The 13,482-nt window shown below is 42.2% G+C and overlaps 1 protein-coding gene across 1 annotated transcript in view; it reads right to left on the bottom strand.

Moving 5' to 3' along the window:
- Positions 1 to 3,505: 3,505 nt before the first annotated feature.
- Positions 3,506 to 13,482, bottom strand: part of LOC143037056 (uncharacterized) — a 54,276-nt gene continuing 44,299 nt past the window's right edge. Inside the window, exon 4 of the mRNA XM_076205165.1 lies at positions 3,506 to 7,984. Within this exon, the coding sequence (XP_076061280.1) occupies positions 4,452 to 7,984 (3,533 nt within the window). The 3' untranslated portion in view covers positions 3,506 to 4,451. The remainder of the gene's footprint in view (positions 7,985 to 13,482) is intronic.

Genomic DNA, 13,482 nt, shown 5'->3' with positions numbered 1-13,482 from the left:
CGGTTCTTCCGATGTTGATGGCTTAGAATTAAAGTGCATTGTGGTTGATAAAAATGTATGTCTAGTCACTGGGGCCCATTCAGTGTTGTACAAATATAATATATATATATATATATATATATATATATATATATATATATATATATATATATATATATATATATATATATATGTCTATCTCTCTATTTCTCTATATACATCTTTAGATTTCTATATATCTACATCTCTATCTTTCTCTCTATCTTTATCTCTCTATATATCTGTCTATGTACCTATATCTCAATCTCTCTATATATCAATATCTATATATCTATATTTGTATCTACACCTGTATCTCTACATCTCTATATATCTATGTCTACACCATCTACCTCTCTCTCTCTCTCTCAATATATATATATATATATATATATATATTATATATATTTATATATATATATATATGTATATATATTATATTGTTATAAACCTCTCTAAAGTACCAAAGGTTCACCGGCCTTGTGAATGTCAGAGGTTGGTAAAATCAAGGGAACCCTTAGACCCTATGTCTATTACGGGTTCAAACGGTCAAAAGAACTGAATAAGGTCGCCACCCGGTCGGACACCGGGGAAAGAAAATCAAACTAACTTAACTTATAGAAATATAAATAAATAAATTTATAAGTATGAAAGTTAATACAAATACAATGACACGAGAATCATATAACAAAGACACGATTACAGTTAAACAAACATGATTTTACATAATACATCTGACTTCTGATCATACATTTAACAATACACAAAAGACTAGTTCGAAAGTTTAACGGGATTGAACAGACGTAAGACCGGGTCACAGATCACCAAACAGTTTTGAAATATAAGCTAATCCTAAGCCCCAATGCTACACACTCCGCGCTCACTTATATGGGACACTACAAAGCCAAGTCCTAGTGGATCTGGCTCACTGCTATAACAAGGGAAAAGGGTACTAACCTCAAGGCAGTCATTTTGAATCTGACCCGTGTAATAGGTCTAAGCAGGGTCTGAACAATCGTATAGACCCGTTCACCGTTGCGTGACGATGCAATACGCTCGTAGCTCATTGGATACTACAAGGGGGGGCGGGATTTACCTAGCCTGACGAGCCTACATTGTTTATGCGGGAAATACAAATGAAATACTTTTACGTCACGGCCTGTGACGTAGCAGAGACGCATGCGCAATGAACACTTGAACAATCAACATTTACAAAAAACAATCAATATTATTATAAACTAATACCATAGTTACATTAATAAATACATGCAATACATAGTAAAGAAAATACCTTACGGTGACGCCTATTTGGTCATAACCAAAGCAGCACAATACGAACACACGTAACATGACATTTCCTCAAAACAATAACAATTACATACTTGGCAAGTATACATCGCAGATGTAACAATATATATAATCTTTATATCCATACATTTATTCATATCTGTCTATATAACTATATCTCTATATTTCTATCTATATCTATATCCCTCTCTATATATCCATATCTCTATCTCTACACCTATCTCTACATCTGCATCTCTATATTTGTATCTGTAACCTCTATATTTTATCTCTATCTCTGTATCTCTATATACTTATTTCGCTATATCTCTATATCTATATTCTTATACTATCTCTACATCTCTGTATCTATATTTACATCTCTATATATCTCTAAATTTATATATCTATATCTCTATCCCTATCTATGTCTATCTTTATCTCTCTCTCATATTATATATATATATATGTGTGTGTGTGTGTGTGTGTGTGTTAAAGACAGATTGATATATATTTTTTTTTTTTAGAAGCTCTGCCATGGGATTCGAACCCTGACCCGTGCGTCGATAATCACGAGGCCAAGACGCTAGCGACCATGCTACATGTGATGATTCAAAAGGACTGTACTAGTCCCCGACCACGCTTCACAACTTGTCGGAGGGCTCGCCTAATACGGGGATTGGATGAAAATGAGACTAGATCTTCCAATGTTACGTGAAGCGTGGTCGGGGACTAGTACAGTCCTTTTGAACCATCACATGTAGCATGGTCGCTAGCGTCTTGGCCTCGTGATTATCGACGCACGGGTCAGGGTTCGAATCCCATGGCAGAGCTTCTAAAGAAAAAAAAGATTGTTCAATCTATCTTTAACATACACAACTTGTCGGAGGGCTCGCCTAATACGGGGATTAGATGAAAATGAGACTACATCTTCCAATGTTACGTGAAGCGTGGTCGGGGACTAGTACAGTCCTTTTGAATCATCACATGTAGCATGGTCGCTAGCGTCTTGGCCTCGTGATTATCGACGTACGGGTCAGGGTTCGAATCCCATGACAGAGCTTCTAAAAAAAAAAAAAAAAAATGTTCATATATATATATAAATATATGTTCATATATATATATATATATATATATATATATATATATATATATATACCTATACCTCTATCACTCTATATCCCTCTCTATATACCTAGATCTCTACATTTCTATCTCTATCTCTCTATATCTATCTCTGTATATATATGTACCTCATATTTCTATACATGTCTATATATATTTATATCGCTATACCTTTATATCTATCTACATCTCTATATCTATATTTACATATTTACATCTCTATGTCTATGCCTCTACATCTCTATCTCTCTGTATCTCTATCTCTGTATCTCTATATATGTATCTCATATTTCTATATTTATATCTTTATATCGCTATACCTCTATATCTCTATATCTACATCTCTATATCTATATCTACATCTCTATCTCTAAATCTATATCTATACATCTATCTCAATATCTATATATCCATCTCTTTTAATCTCCATCTCTCTAAATATCAGTCTCTCAATATTTCTCTATATTATATACTATAATTACATATATACATATATATCAATGTCTCTATATCTTTATATCTTCATATCTTTATAACTTTATATCTATATATCTATAGATATGTATCTCTATCCCTATCTATCTTTATCTCTATATACCTACATCTCTATATATCTATATGTCTCTATATCTTTATATCTCTATACCTCTGTTTCTCTGTATCTACATATCTATATCTCAAAATATATCTCTATATCTATCTATATCCCTCTACATCTCTAAATCTCCATGTCTCTAAATCTCCAGCTCTTTTAATTGCTATCTCTCTTAATCTCTATCTATATCTCTATATCTCAATCTCCATCTTTCTAAATATCAATCTAAATTTCCATCTCTAAACACACACGCACGCGCGCACACATACGCGCACACACACGCATACGCACACGCGCGCACACACACACACACACACACACACTAATCTACCTCATAGAACGCAAAAGTAAATCGTCTAAATTCTTAATCCTCACACTTTCGCACGGGTGTCAACGACATCACTTGAACCCAGGATAAAAGAAACGACTTAATGTTCGAGTGAAAGGTTTGGCGATTAAGGTTATTGATATGAGAGAAAATAAATATCCAGTGTTCTTTTATTTTACATAATCTCACGTCGTATAATGGCACGGTCTTAAATAAAACAGAAAGGTAGGAAAGAATAAATATGAAGTGGGGACCTTAAATATATATCAACTTATTGAAGATTCCTTTACAGATCAAAGATATAAACATATATGAAAATTATATTACGTGAATGTGTACGTGCGTGTGTGTGTGTGTGTGTGTGTGTGTGTGTGTGTGTGTGTGTGTGTGTGTGTGTGTGTGTGTGTGTGTGTGTGTGTGTGTGTGTGTGTGTGTGTGTGTGTTAACATTATTACATGTTCAGAACTACAACCAATATACATAACCAGTTCTATAATACTTGAAATGGACTAGACCTACCTCAACCCACAGAACTAAACATCCCCTATACCTGTACAAACGGAACCAACCAGAACATGCTTATGCTTCACGTGGCAATAGTGGTCATTATTTCTTGTTCATAGCATGTCCACGGAAGCAGTGAACACGTGTGAGCACTTCAAAGATTTGTACTTCAGTTTCTCCGTCTGTGACTGGAAACCTAAGAAATCGGTGCCAAGATCCTTCCAAACATCGTCATAACCTAGTAGTCAGTGTCGAGAACTAGAAATCTAACAAGCCTGGGTTAGATTCCAGCAATATAACATATAATAATATATCATATCAAATAACCTAATCTATATATATAAACGACAAATGGCGACTGCCCTCTCCCTATTACTACTGTAAACTGTAAACTAGTAGTCAGTGTCGAGAACTAGAAATCTAAGAAGCCTGGGTTAGATTCCAGCAATATAACATATAATAATATATCATATCAAATAACCTAATCTATATATATACGACAAATGGCGACTGCCCTCTACCTATTACTACTGTAAACTGGAGAGACATTCACATACCAAAGCAACATAAACAATAGTTGAATATTTCTCCCGACTACGGTAAGAAATGTTCGGGGAGAACTTTCTTTCTGGGTTTGAGACGCTTCCCGAACTTCGGCCACTGTCTTCTGTTAAGTCTTCTGTAGAGGAGCTTCGTTCTACGGACTTCGGAGTGTCCCATGCCATGGGAGTGACCAGGGACTATGTAATGCTGTTCCTGCTGCTGCTGTTGGTGTTTTTTTTTAGGTCTGTGTAGTGGACCAGAGGTTGAAGTTGAAGGACGAGAAGAAGTAAGAGGAGAAGGAGGAGGAAGAGGAGAATGAACAGAAGGAGGGAAAGGAGGAGGAGGAGGAGAATGAGCAGAAGGAGGGGAAGGAGGAGGAGAATGAGCAGAAGGAGGGGAAGGAGGGGAAGGAGGAGGAGGAGAATGAGCAGAAGGAGGGGAAGGAGGAAGAGAATGAGCAGAAGGAGGGGAAGGAGGAGGAGAATGAAGAGGAGGAAGAGCAGGGGGAGGAGGAGGAGAAGAATGAGGAGAATGAGGAAAAGGAGGGGAAGGAGGAGGAGGAGGGGAAGGAGGAGGAGAATGAAGAGGAGGAGGAAGAGGAGAGTTCGTAGAGTTTGTGGAGTTCGTAGAGTTTGTGGAGTTCGTGTTAAAGGTCCTTAAGTGCCGTAGTCGGTCCTTCGGTATGACGTCAATGAGAGTCATTGGTCCTCCGGTATTGGAGGTCTTCTTAAAAAGTCTCAGAAAAGCAACATTATGGTCGCTCTCTTTTCCTCCTCCTCCTCCTCCTCCTCCTCCTCCTCCTGGTACCGGAACGGGCCTTGCGGTCTTTCCTACGACAGAGGACGGAATAGTCACATTGAGTCGATCTTCGTGAGGCGCTCGTCCAAATCCAACTTCAGGATCGTCAAAGTTCGAGTTCGGGTCAGGAAGGCCGTCCTTCTCGCGAAGTCGAATCCGGAGGCCGAAGTCGCCGTCGACAGCCACCGGGTTGTGTCCAGTTAGGTCAACCTCAGAGTCTTTGGTGTGAGTGTTGATAATGAGGGTGTTGGAGGCTGAATTGGTGGTAGTACTGATGGATGTGGTGGCTGAAGTGGCGGTAAGAATGGTAGTAGGGGTGGTCTTGTCAATGATAGTGGTGGAGTTAATATGCACTAAGGGGTCAAAGGTCTTCATTCCTTCAGGTTCTGAAGCTCCCATGGTTTTTCTTCGATTCTGACGAAACATGCTCCTGCTGGGGGTCACCACGATCTCCCGAAGGCGAAGATCCAGGTAGTGAGGAGTCGTCCGAGAGGCACCGTCTGCGACTTCTTCAGGCCCAAGACTGGAGAAGTCTGAGGTCGTTGGTTTTGGGATGCTAGAGGGTGAGAGGTTGCCGAGAATTGAGGCTGGTGGGGTTGAGGTCAGGGTGATTCGAGAGGGATCAGCCAGTGAGGCCGTACCGTCAGCGTCGCCGTCAGCGCTCAGTACTGCCCCAGCTGCAAGAGTTGACAATTTAGGATTAAGTGAGGAATGGGCGGGGTAGTTCGTGGTCACAGCCTTTTCCGAAAGGGGAGTGAAATTTACATCAAGGAAGACCTGAGTCTGAGGGGGACTATGAAGCAGTTTGCTAGTTGGGGAGGGATCACTTGGAGAGATTTGGTTGGTAAATAAAACCCTAGTTGGAAAACCTAATTGAGAATTTTGGTTAATTTGAGGAATACTAGTTAATGGGTCTATCAAAAGATTCTGACCAGTAGAGGGTGGGCTGGCTAAAGCTAGGTGGGAACTTTGAATAGTAAAAGACTCGTTATTGGGAGGATCTAGTTGGGGACTTTGGTTAGTTTGGGTAACATAAGTTGACGGGACTACTAGAGTGTCTTGATCAGTGAAAAAGGGACTGGTTGACCGGGCTAGTAGGAACTTTTGGCTAGTCAAGAAAGGACCAAAGGTCGAGGGATCGACCAAGGGACTTACCGTGGCCACACTATGCGGAGGATGAAGAGGAGAATGAGTTGGATGAGGAAGAGGCGTGGGTGATGGATGGCGAAGAGGAAGCACAGGATGACCGCCCTGCAGGTGATGTGAAGAGATCGGGATGTCGTGGAGATCGGCAGGTCCCGGATGGTGAGGATGAAGGGGTAAAGGATCAATAGAGGCATGTGGAGAGGTGTAGGTTGGCTGAGAATGAGTATAGACTGAATCCGGACTATGTTCAATTAACCGGCTTAAATAAGGACCCATATCCAGGTGGTCACTCTGAAGGTGGATGTTGGTATGAAGACCGGACCCTAGACCATGAGAACCCGATACAAAAGAAGGGTCGCTGTGGGGTCCAGACACCGGGAAGTGACTCAGGTGAGGCCCGGAACCCGCAAACGAGTTATGGTGAGGATCCGACATCGCTATGAGGTCGTCGAAGTCTCCAGAGGCTCTATAGGTGTCTGAGACGCCGAAGGCCCCTGCGAAGGGTGCCGAGACCTCGAAGGCCTCAGCATGAGGGCCGGGGACCCCGATAGGTCCAGAGTGGAGACCTAAGCCCAAATCCGGATGGTGGGGGACCGGAACCGGATGGTGGGGGACCGGAATCGAATGGTGAGGGTCAGAGACCATAAGATCATGAAGAGAATCAGTGATTTCAAATGGACCATGGACTGATTTAGGGAACATATACTGATCATGGGAAGAATGAACTACCCCATAAGGAGAATGTGGTGGGTCAGGGACCCCATAAGGGGTATGGGATGGGTGAGGAGCACCATACAAGTCTCTATGAGGGTCGGGGATCGCATATGGGTCTACGTGTGGATCAAGGTAATGAGGTACAGAAGGCGAGTCAGAAAGGAGTGCAGAAGAGGAATGAGGCGGAGGAGGAGGAGGTGGAGGAACATGCGCCAACGGAGACTCGTACTTGGCTTCAATAAACCCATGGGCGGGTTGATCAGCGTACAGGTTGTCGCCATTGACATAGACGGGCGGAATCTTCTCGAAGTTTTCCTCAAAGAGCCTCGAGCCTTCCCGATAACCATGCATGATCTCCTCGATGGGGGCGATGGGCCGAGGCCCACCCTCAGGCCCGTGGAGGATCTCGTGGGGCGTGTCCACCACCACAGGCGGATGCCGGACCACCTTTGGGTTCAGAGGATCGTCCTCGAAGAAGTTCAACGTGTACTCGTACTTCAGTGCCCCAGAGGGAGGCTCCGGAAAGTGAGGGAGGTGGTTTTTGTGAGCGTATGGTCCAAGGTCATGCTTGGAGTGCAAACCGGAAGTCGAATGGGCAAGGTGGCCCTTGAGGTGGGGATCCAGAGGATGACCTAGTTCCTTATATGGACTGTCCGGGAAAGGTACAAGTCCGTGGTGGGGATCCGGGGCGTATCCGGGAACATGGTGAGTCACTTTTTTATATCCGGTAGGTCGATCCGGGTGGACCTGTAAGTAGTCTTCGGTGTAGTCTGGGCCGTCGTGGTTTTGGATGATCGTGACGTAGATGGGAGAAGCTTTGGACTCCACGGCGTCGAGGTCCTCTGGAGGAGGTCCGGACCCAAGGTCTCCTCCGAGAGGCACGGCCAACGGGTCATCCTCGGCTGCTGCTGCTGCTGCTGCTGCTGCTGTAGGGGAGGTGGAGAGTTACTTTAGTCTCGACAAAATTATAAAAAAAAAAAAAAAATTGCCTTGGTATATTTACTTTATTTATTATTGTCTTTTTTTTTCTTCTTTTTTTACTATTTCTTTTTTTTTTTTTTTTTTGCTTTTTCATCTTTTCTTTTTACCCTTCAACTTTCATTTTTATTTTTCACTTTTTTTGTTTACTTTTTTTATTTTTTACTTTTTGGAGCACTTTTCCCTCCCTTGAAATTATACATATGAAAAGAAAAATATAACAAGCTACACTAACATGTTTGCGAACGATGCAAATATTACGAGGACAAAAAACGAAGGCTGCAAAATTCTAGATCTTGACAGTATACAGTATATACACAGAGCTAATCGTGGACTGTGAACTTTGAAAGAATCCCTGAACCGCCCTAAACTGGAATACTTAAGAACGTAAGAATGGAAGAGACTGCAAGAGACCATAAGACCTACACTAGGCAGTTCCATGTCCATTATCATCTAGCATCCCCATCCATAAAGTTATCTAACATTCTTTTAGAACAACCAACTGTTTCAGAGCTCACTACTTGGTTACTAAATCTTTTTCATTCGTTAGCTACTCTATTTCTAGACCAATTCTTCCCGATTTCCTTCTCAAATCTAAAAATATCAATTTTAGATCCATTACTTACTACGAGTCCTGCCCTGCCATCTTAATATGATGACCTTATCTGCATTACCCTTGATAAAGCCCTTGACACAGTTGAATACCTCTATAAGATCATCCCGCACTCTACATCTTTCCAGAGTGTGTGAGAGGTGTCTAAGTCTGTCTTCGTAAGGTAAATTCCTGATACAATGTATAATTTTGGTCATTCTCCTCCGAATTGATCCTAGTGAATTAATATACTGAAAGAAAGAGAAAAAATAGGAGACCTCAAATGGAACGAAAGAAATGAGAGTTCATGGGAACAAGGTAACATAAAACATGAATAAATAAATAAAATTAATAGAAAAATACAAAGATTTATACAGATGCATTAACTCCTGGAATATCTTAGAAGCTAATATATCGCCTAAGTTAAACTAATGAGCAATTTCAATGGTATTTATGGTAGCTAAAGAAAAAGACACACACACACACACACACACACACACACACACACACACACACACACACACACACACACACACACACACACACACACACACACACACACCGTACAAAAAAAACATACGAAAGTGATTTCCTATTTTTTTTTTTCTGGAAACGGGCCACTAGCCCACAAATAGCCCACAGAGGCAATTTGCGTGCATTGAGGTTTGTTTTATGCAACGCGAGGGAGGGGGAAGATTGCAATGCAACAGATGTCGCCTTCAAAGGCGGTGAGGAACGACCTATGCAATGCGCCTCGACGTGACAAAGAGAGCTCTTTGCAACTCTGGGACCTCTCTCTCTCTCTCTCTCTCTCTCTCTCTCTCTCTCTCTCTCTCTCTCTCTCTCTCTCTCTCTCTCTCTCTCTCTCTCTCTCTCTCGTGTGTGATTCATCATGATTCACCATGGTCTTGGTTCACGTGCTGGACTCGTGATCGACAGCTATTTCCCTCCCGGAAGAGAGCTCAGAGCTCATATATGACCGATCTATGGGTAATGCCGTGACCTCACACGCACACATACCCCAAACTTCTCGCCCACGAGAGTTGGAGTAACGACCAGAAGTGTGTGTGTGTGTGTGTGTGTGTGTGTGTGTGTGTGTGTGTGTGTGTGTGTGTGTGTGTGTGTGTGTGTGTGTGTGTGTGTGTGTGTGTGTGTGTGTGCGCGCGCGCGCCTCTGACTCGGCTTCCTCTCTTTTAAGGAGGAAAAAGTTCTCTGTATATAGGTAGAATAGATATATATATATACACACACATTTGTGTGTGTATATATATATACGTGTATGTTTTTAGTGTTGTGTGGGCAATATCAGTACTTGTATCCTTGGAGTCAAAGAGGAGGTGGTCATGGAGAGATGTAAGAAGAGCATCCCAAAGAGGAACTGTAAAAGTTAAAAATGATCAGCATCATTGTTTGAGTCAAGATCAGTCTCCAACCAATCAAGAATGTTATGTGACTATTCCGATTGGATGTGAATGTGTGTGCAAGTACACACACACGCGCACACACACACACACACACACACACACACACACACACACACACACACACACACACACACACACACACACAAAGGAAGTGAAACTAACCCTTGAGGAGTGAGAGAATCCAAAACATTATTTGACTTCAGGAGAGAAAGAGTTCGGCCGTTATTAGTCTAACTCGGACCTCTTACACACGTCTAAGCACTGTACATACATCTGGGTAAACACAAATAGGGAACTACATGAATCTGCACGGAGGGAGGGAAGGAGGGAAGGAAGAGAAGGAGACAGGAGGACACACAGGCAGGCAGACAGACAGACATACATTGCATACATCACATACATACAGTATATGCATTGCATACATTACATATATACGTTACATACATATGCATATCACACACACACACACACACACACACACACACACACACACACACACACACACACACACACACACACACACACACACACACACACACACACACACACACACACACACACACACTCTCTCTCTCTCTCTCTCTCTCTCTCTCTCTCTCTCGGTGGCGCAGTTACACGACTCGGTGGCGCAATTGGTAGAGCACTGAACTACCACGACAGTGGCCCGCAGTTCTAGGTTCGAATCCTACCCAGGGCCGAAATCATTTCGGTACCGCTGCGCTTCGAGTCGTTACTCTGACTCTCGTGGGCGGGGAGTTGGGTGTGTGTGTGTGTGTGTGAAAGGTCATAGCATTACCCATAGATCGGACCTACGAGCTCTGAGCTCTCTTCCAGGAGGGAAATAGCTGTCGATCACGAGTCCAACACGTGATCCAAAGACCAAGTGAACACACACACACACTCTCTCTTTGTCTCTCTCTCTCTCTCTCTTTCTCTCTTCTCTCTCTCTCTCGTTCTTTTTCTTTCTCTCTCTCTCTCGCTCTCTTTCTCTCTCTCTCTCTATCTATCTATATATCTACCTATCTCCCTCTACTTCTACCTCTCTCTCTCTCTCTCTCTCTCTCTCTGTCTCTCTGTCTCTCTCTCTCTCTCTCTCTCTCTCTCTCTCTCTCTCTCTCTCTCTCTCTCTCTCTCTCTCTCTCTCTCTCTCTCTTCCGCCCAGCTTGAGGCGGACCGGCGTCCCCACCCTCTGGTGTTTCCTCGCTTCTTCTCGATCTCGTCGATGGCAACTTCGCCTTGAACGCCGCCAGAAGAAACACTTTCGTTTGGAGCTCCTCCTGTTAAAGTGTGGACGACATGACATCATCCATGACGACATGACATATGACGTCATCGATGACGATATGAAAACATGATATCGACGACGATATGGCATCATGTTATCGATTACGATAATATGGTGACATGAAGTCATAAAGGACAATGACAATATGTCACCAACGAAGACGATATGGCGACTTGACGTCATCAACAAGGAAAACGAATTAAAACAACGATTTACGTCATCGCCACAGCGATTATTCTACATTACACCGAATGTTTACACACACACACACACACACACACACACACACACACACACACACACACACACACACACACACACACACACACACACACACACACGCACACACACACATTCATTCACTCTCAGGAGTTCCCAACCGACCATCTGTTGAAGCCAACTGGTTTCCAGCTCTTTATGTAGTCGCCATCTGTCTCGCAGAGCACAACAGCTAATGACTGTACTTTCCGGCAAGACTTCTTTTTCTTAACCTATCCATTCTGGGCGCTGGTGGCGTAATCGGAAGGGTGCTGGTCTCACATTCGCTCAGTTGTGGGTTCGAGTCCCGCACTCTTCTCCGATTCTCAGCAGTGACTGTGACCTGGCCCCCAGAAGTCCCTAAAGCGCATAATAGGGCAAAGGTGACGGCTTCGACCGCAGCTACTCAGCGCCTCCTGGCGTAGGTTTATTTTAATTAAACATACGCACACGCATATATACACATGATTGCATATGCAAACACACACACACACACACACACACACACACACGATGTACACATACATGTATACACACATGCACACACTAATGCCTACCCTATATATTCATGGCAAATATTACAGATGTACAAAAATAACAAAAGTAAATATATAGATAAACGAATAAATAAATAAAGATGGTCATATCCATTCACTGCCGTCACACTGGTGTTCTTGCGGGATTCGAACCTCATAACCCCAACCTCAACTTCATCAACTTCCATATTGATGCTCCATCTTCCTCCACATTCCATCCACAGACTGGCCGTAGTCCTCCTCCACACATTCATTCCACACTCCTTTCTCCCGCTCTCACTTTCGTCCCAGTTCCTGATGTGGTTGACAACTCACGGGCTAATTCTCTTAATGTTCTTGTTGTCATGACAACCGCTGTTGGTAGGTGGTAATTATATCCTAATGCTGCCACCGCGATGCTCACTCGATCACTTAGTCAAATGCTTTTGTCATCTCCATCAACACTGTGATGGAAATCTTACTATGACATGTTAAGTAGTGATCAGGAAGGAGGGGCTTAACGTAAATATTGGAATAAAGTCGCTTGACATTAAGCATAAATACACGAAATTGGATCAAGTGGAAACAAAAATACTTATACTATACATTATACATACATTTGTGTACAGTATATACATACATGTGCGTGTGCATATAGTTATGTGTAATTATATATGTATGCACGAGTATATGTAATGTGCGTCTATTAGTCTTGTGTATGTATGTATGTATGTATGTATGTATGTGTGTGTGTACGTACGTACGGATGCAAGAATGTATGCATGTATGTATACATGTACGGATGTATGTATGTATGTATGTACAGTATGTATGTACATGGAATACAAGAGCAGTCTGCCGCGATAAGTCGGCCACGGTAAACCCATCAATTCACTCTCCCCATTAATCATTAAAATCTAACAAAAATATGATACAAAACCATCATTCAAAGATGTCAAAGCAGTTCATCATTCAAGAATCCAAGGCTGTCACATTCCAGTCTATATCGAAACGTTACGTTCTGGTAAGTCAGTTCATTCATTCATTGCTTTCAACCCGACAAAATGGCTCCAGACGGGAAACAGAAGAAGACGCCTTGCTCAAGATGCTTCTCCCTAATCGACAAGAATAACGGTGGTATTCTTAAAAAAAAAAAAAAAAAATCATTCCTATATAAATCATTCCTTCCCAGGATTTACATAAGGAAAGTTTTTTTTTAAGAATACCACTAAGATTCTTACGGTGATATGCTTATAAAAAATATTTACTTATATAAATCTTTCCCTTCCAAAGATTTAGATAAGATGTTTTTTTTTAAGAATATCACCGTAAGTTCCGTCGCCATAAGCCAGGATCCTAGAAAAGCTGCTCT

The sequence above is a fragment of the Oratosquilla oratoria genome, chromosome 21, assembly GCF_046742065.1.
Source record: "Oratosquilla oratoria isolate Oo_2021 chromosome 21, ASM4674206v1, whole genome shotgun sequence".
NCBI classification, from domain to species: domain Eukaryota; kingdom Metazoa; phylum Arthropoda; class Malacostraca; order Stomatopoda; family Squillidae; genus Oratosquilla; species Oratosquilla oratoria.
This window is presented reverse-complemented; position numbering and strand designations above follow the sequence as displayed.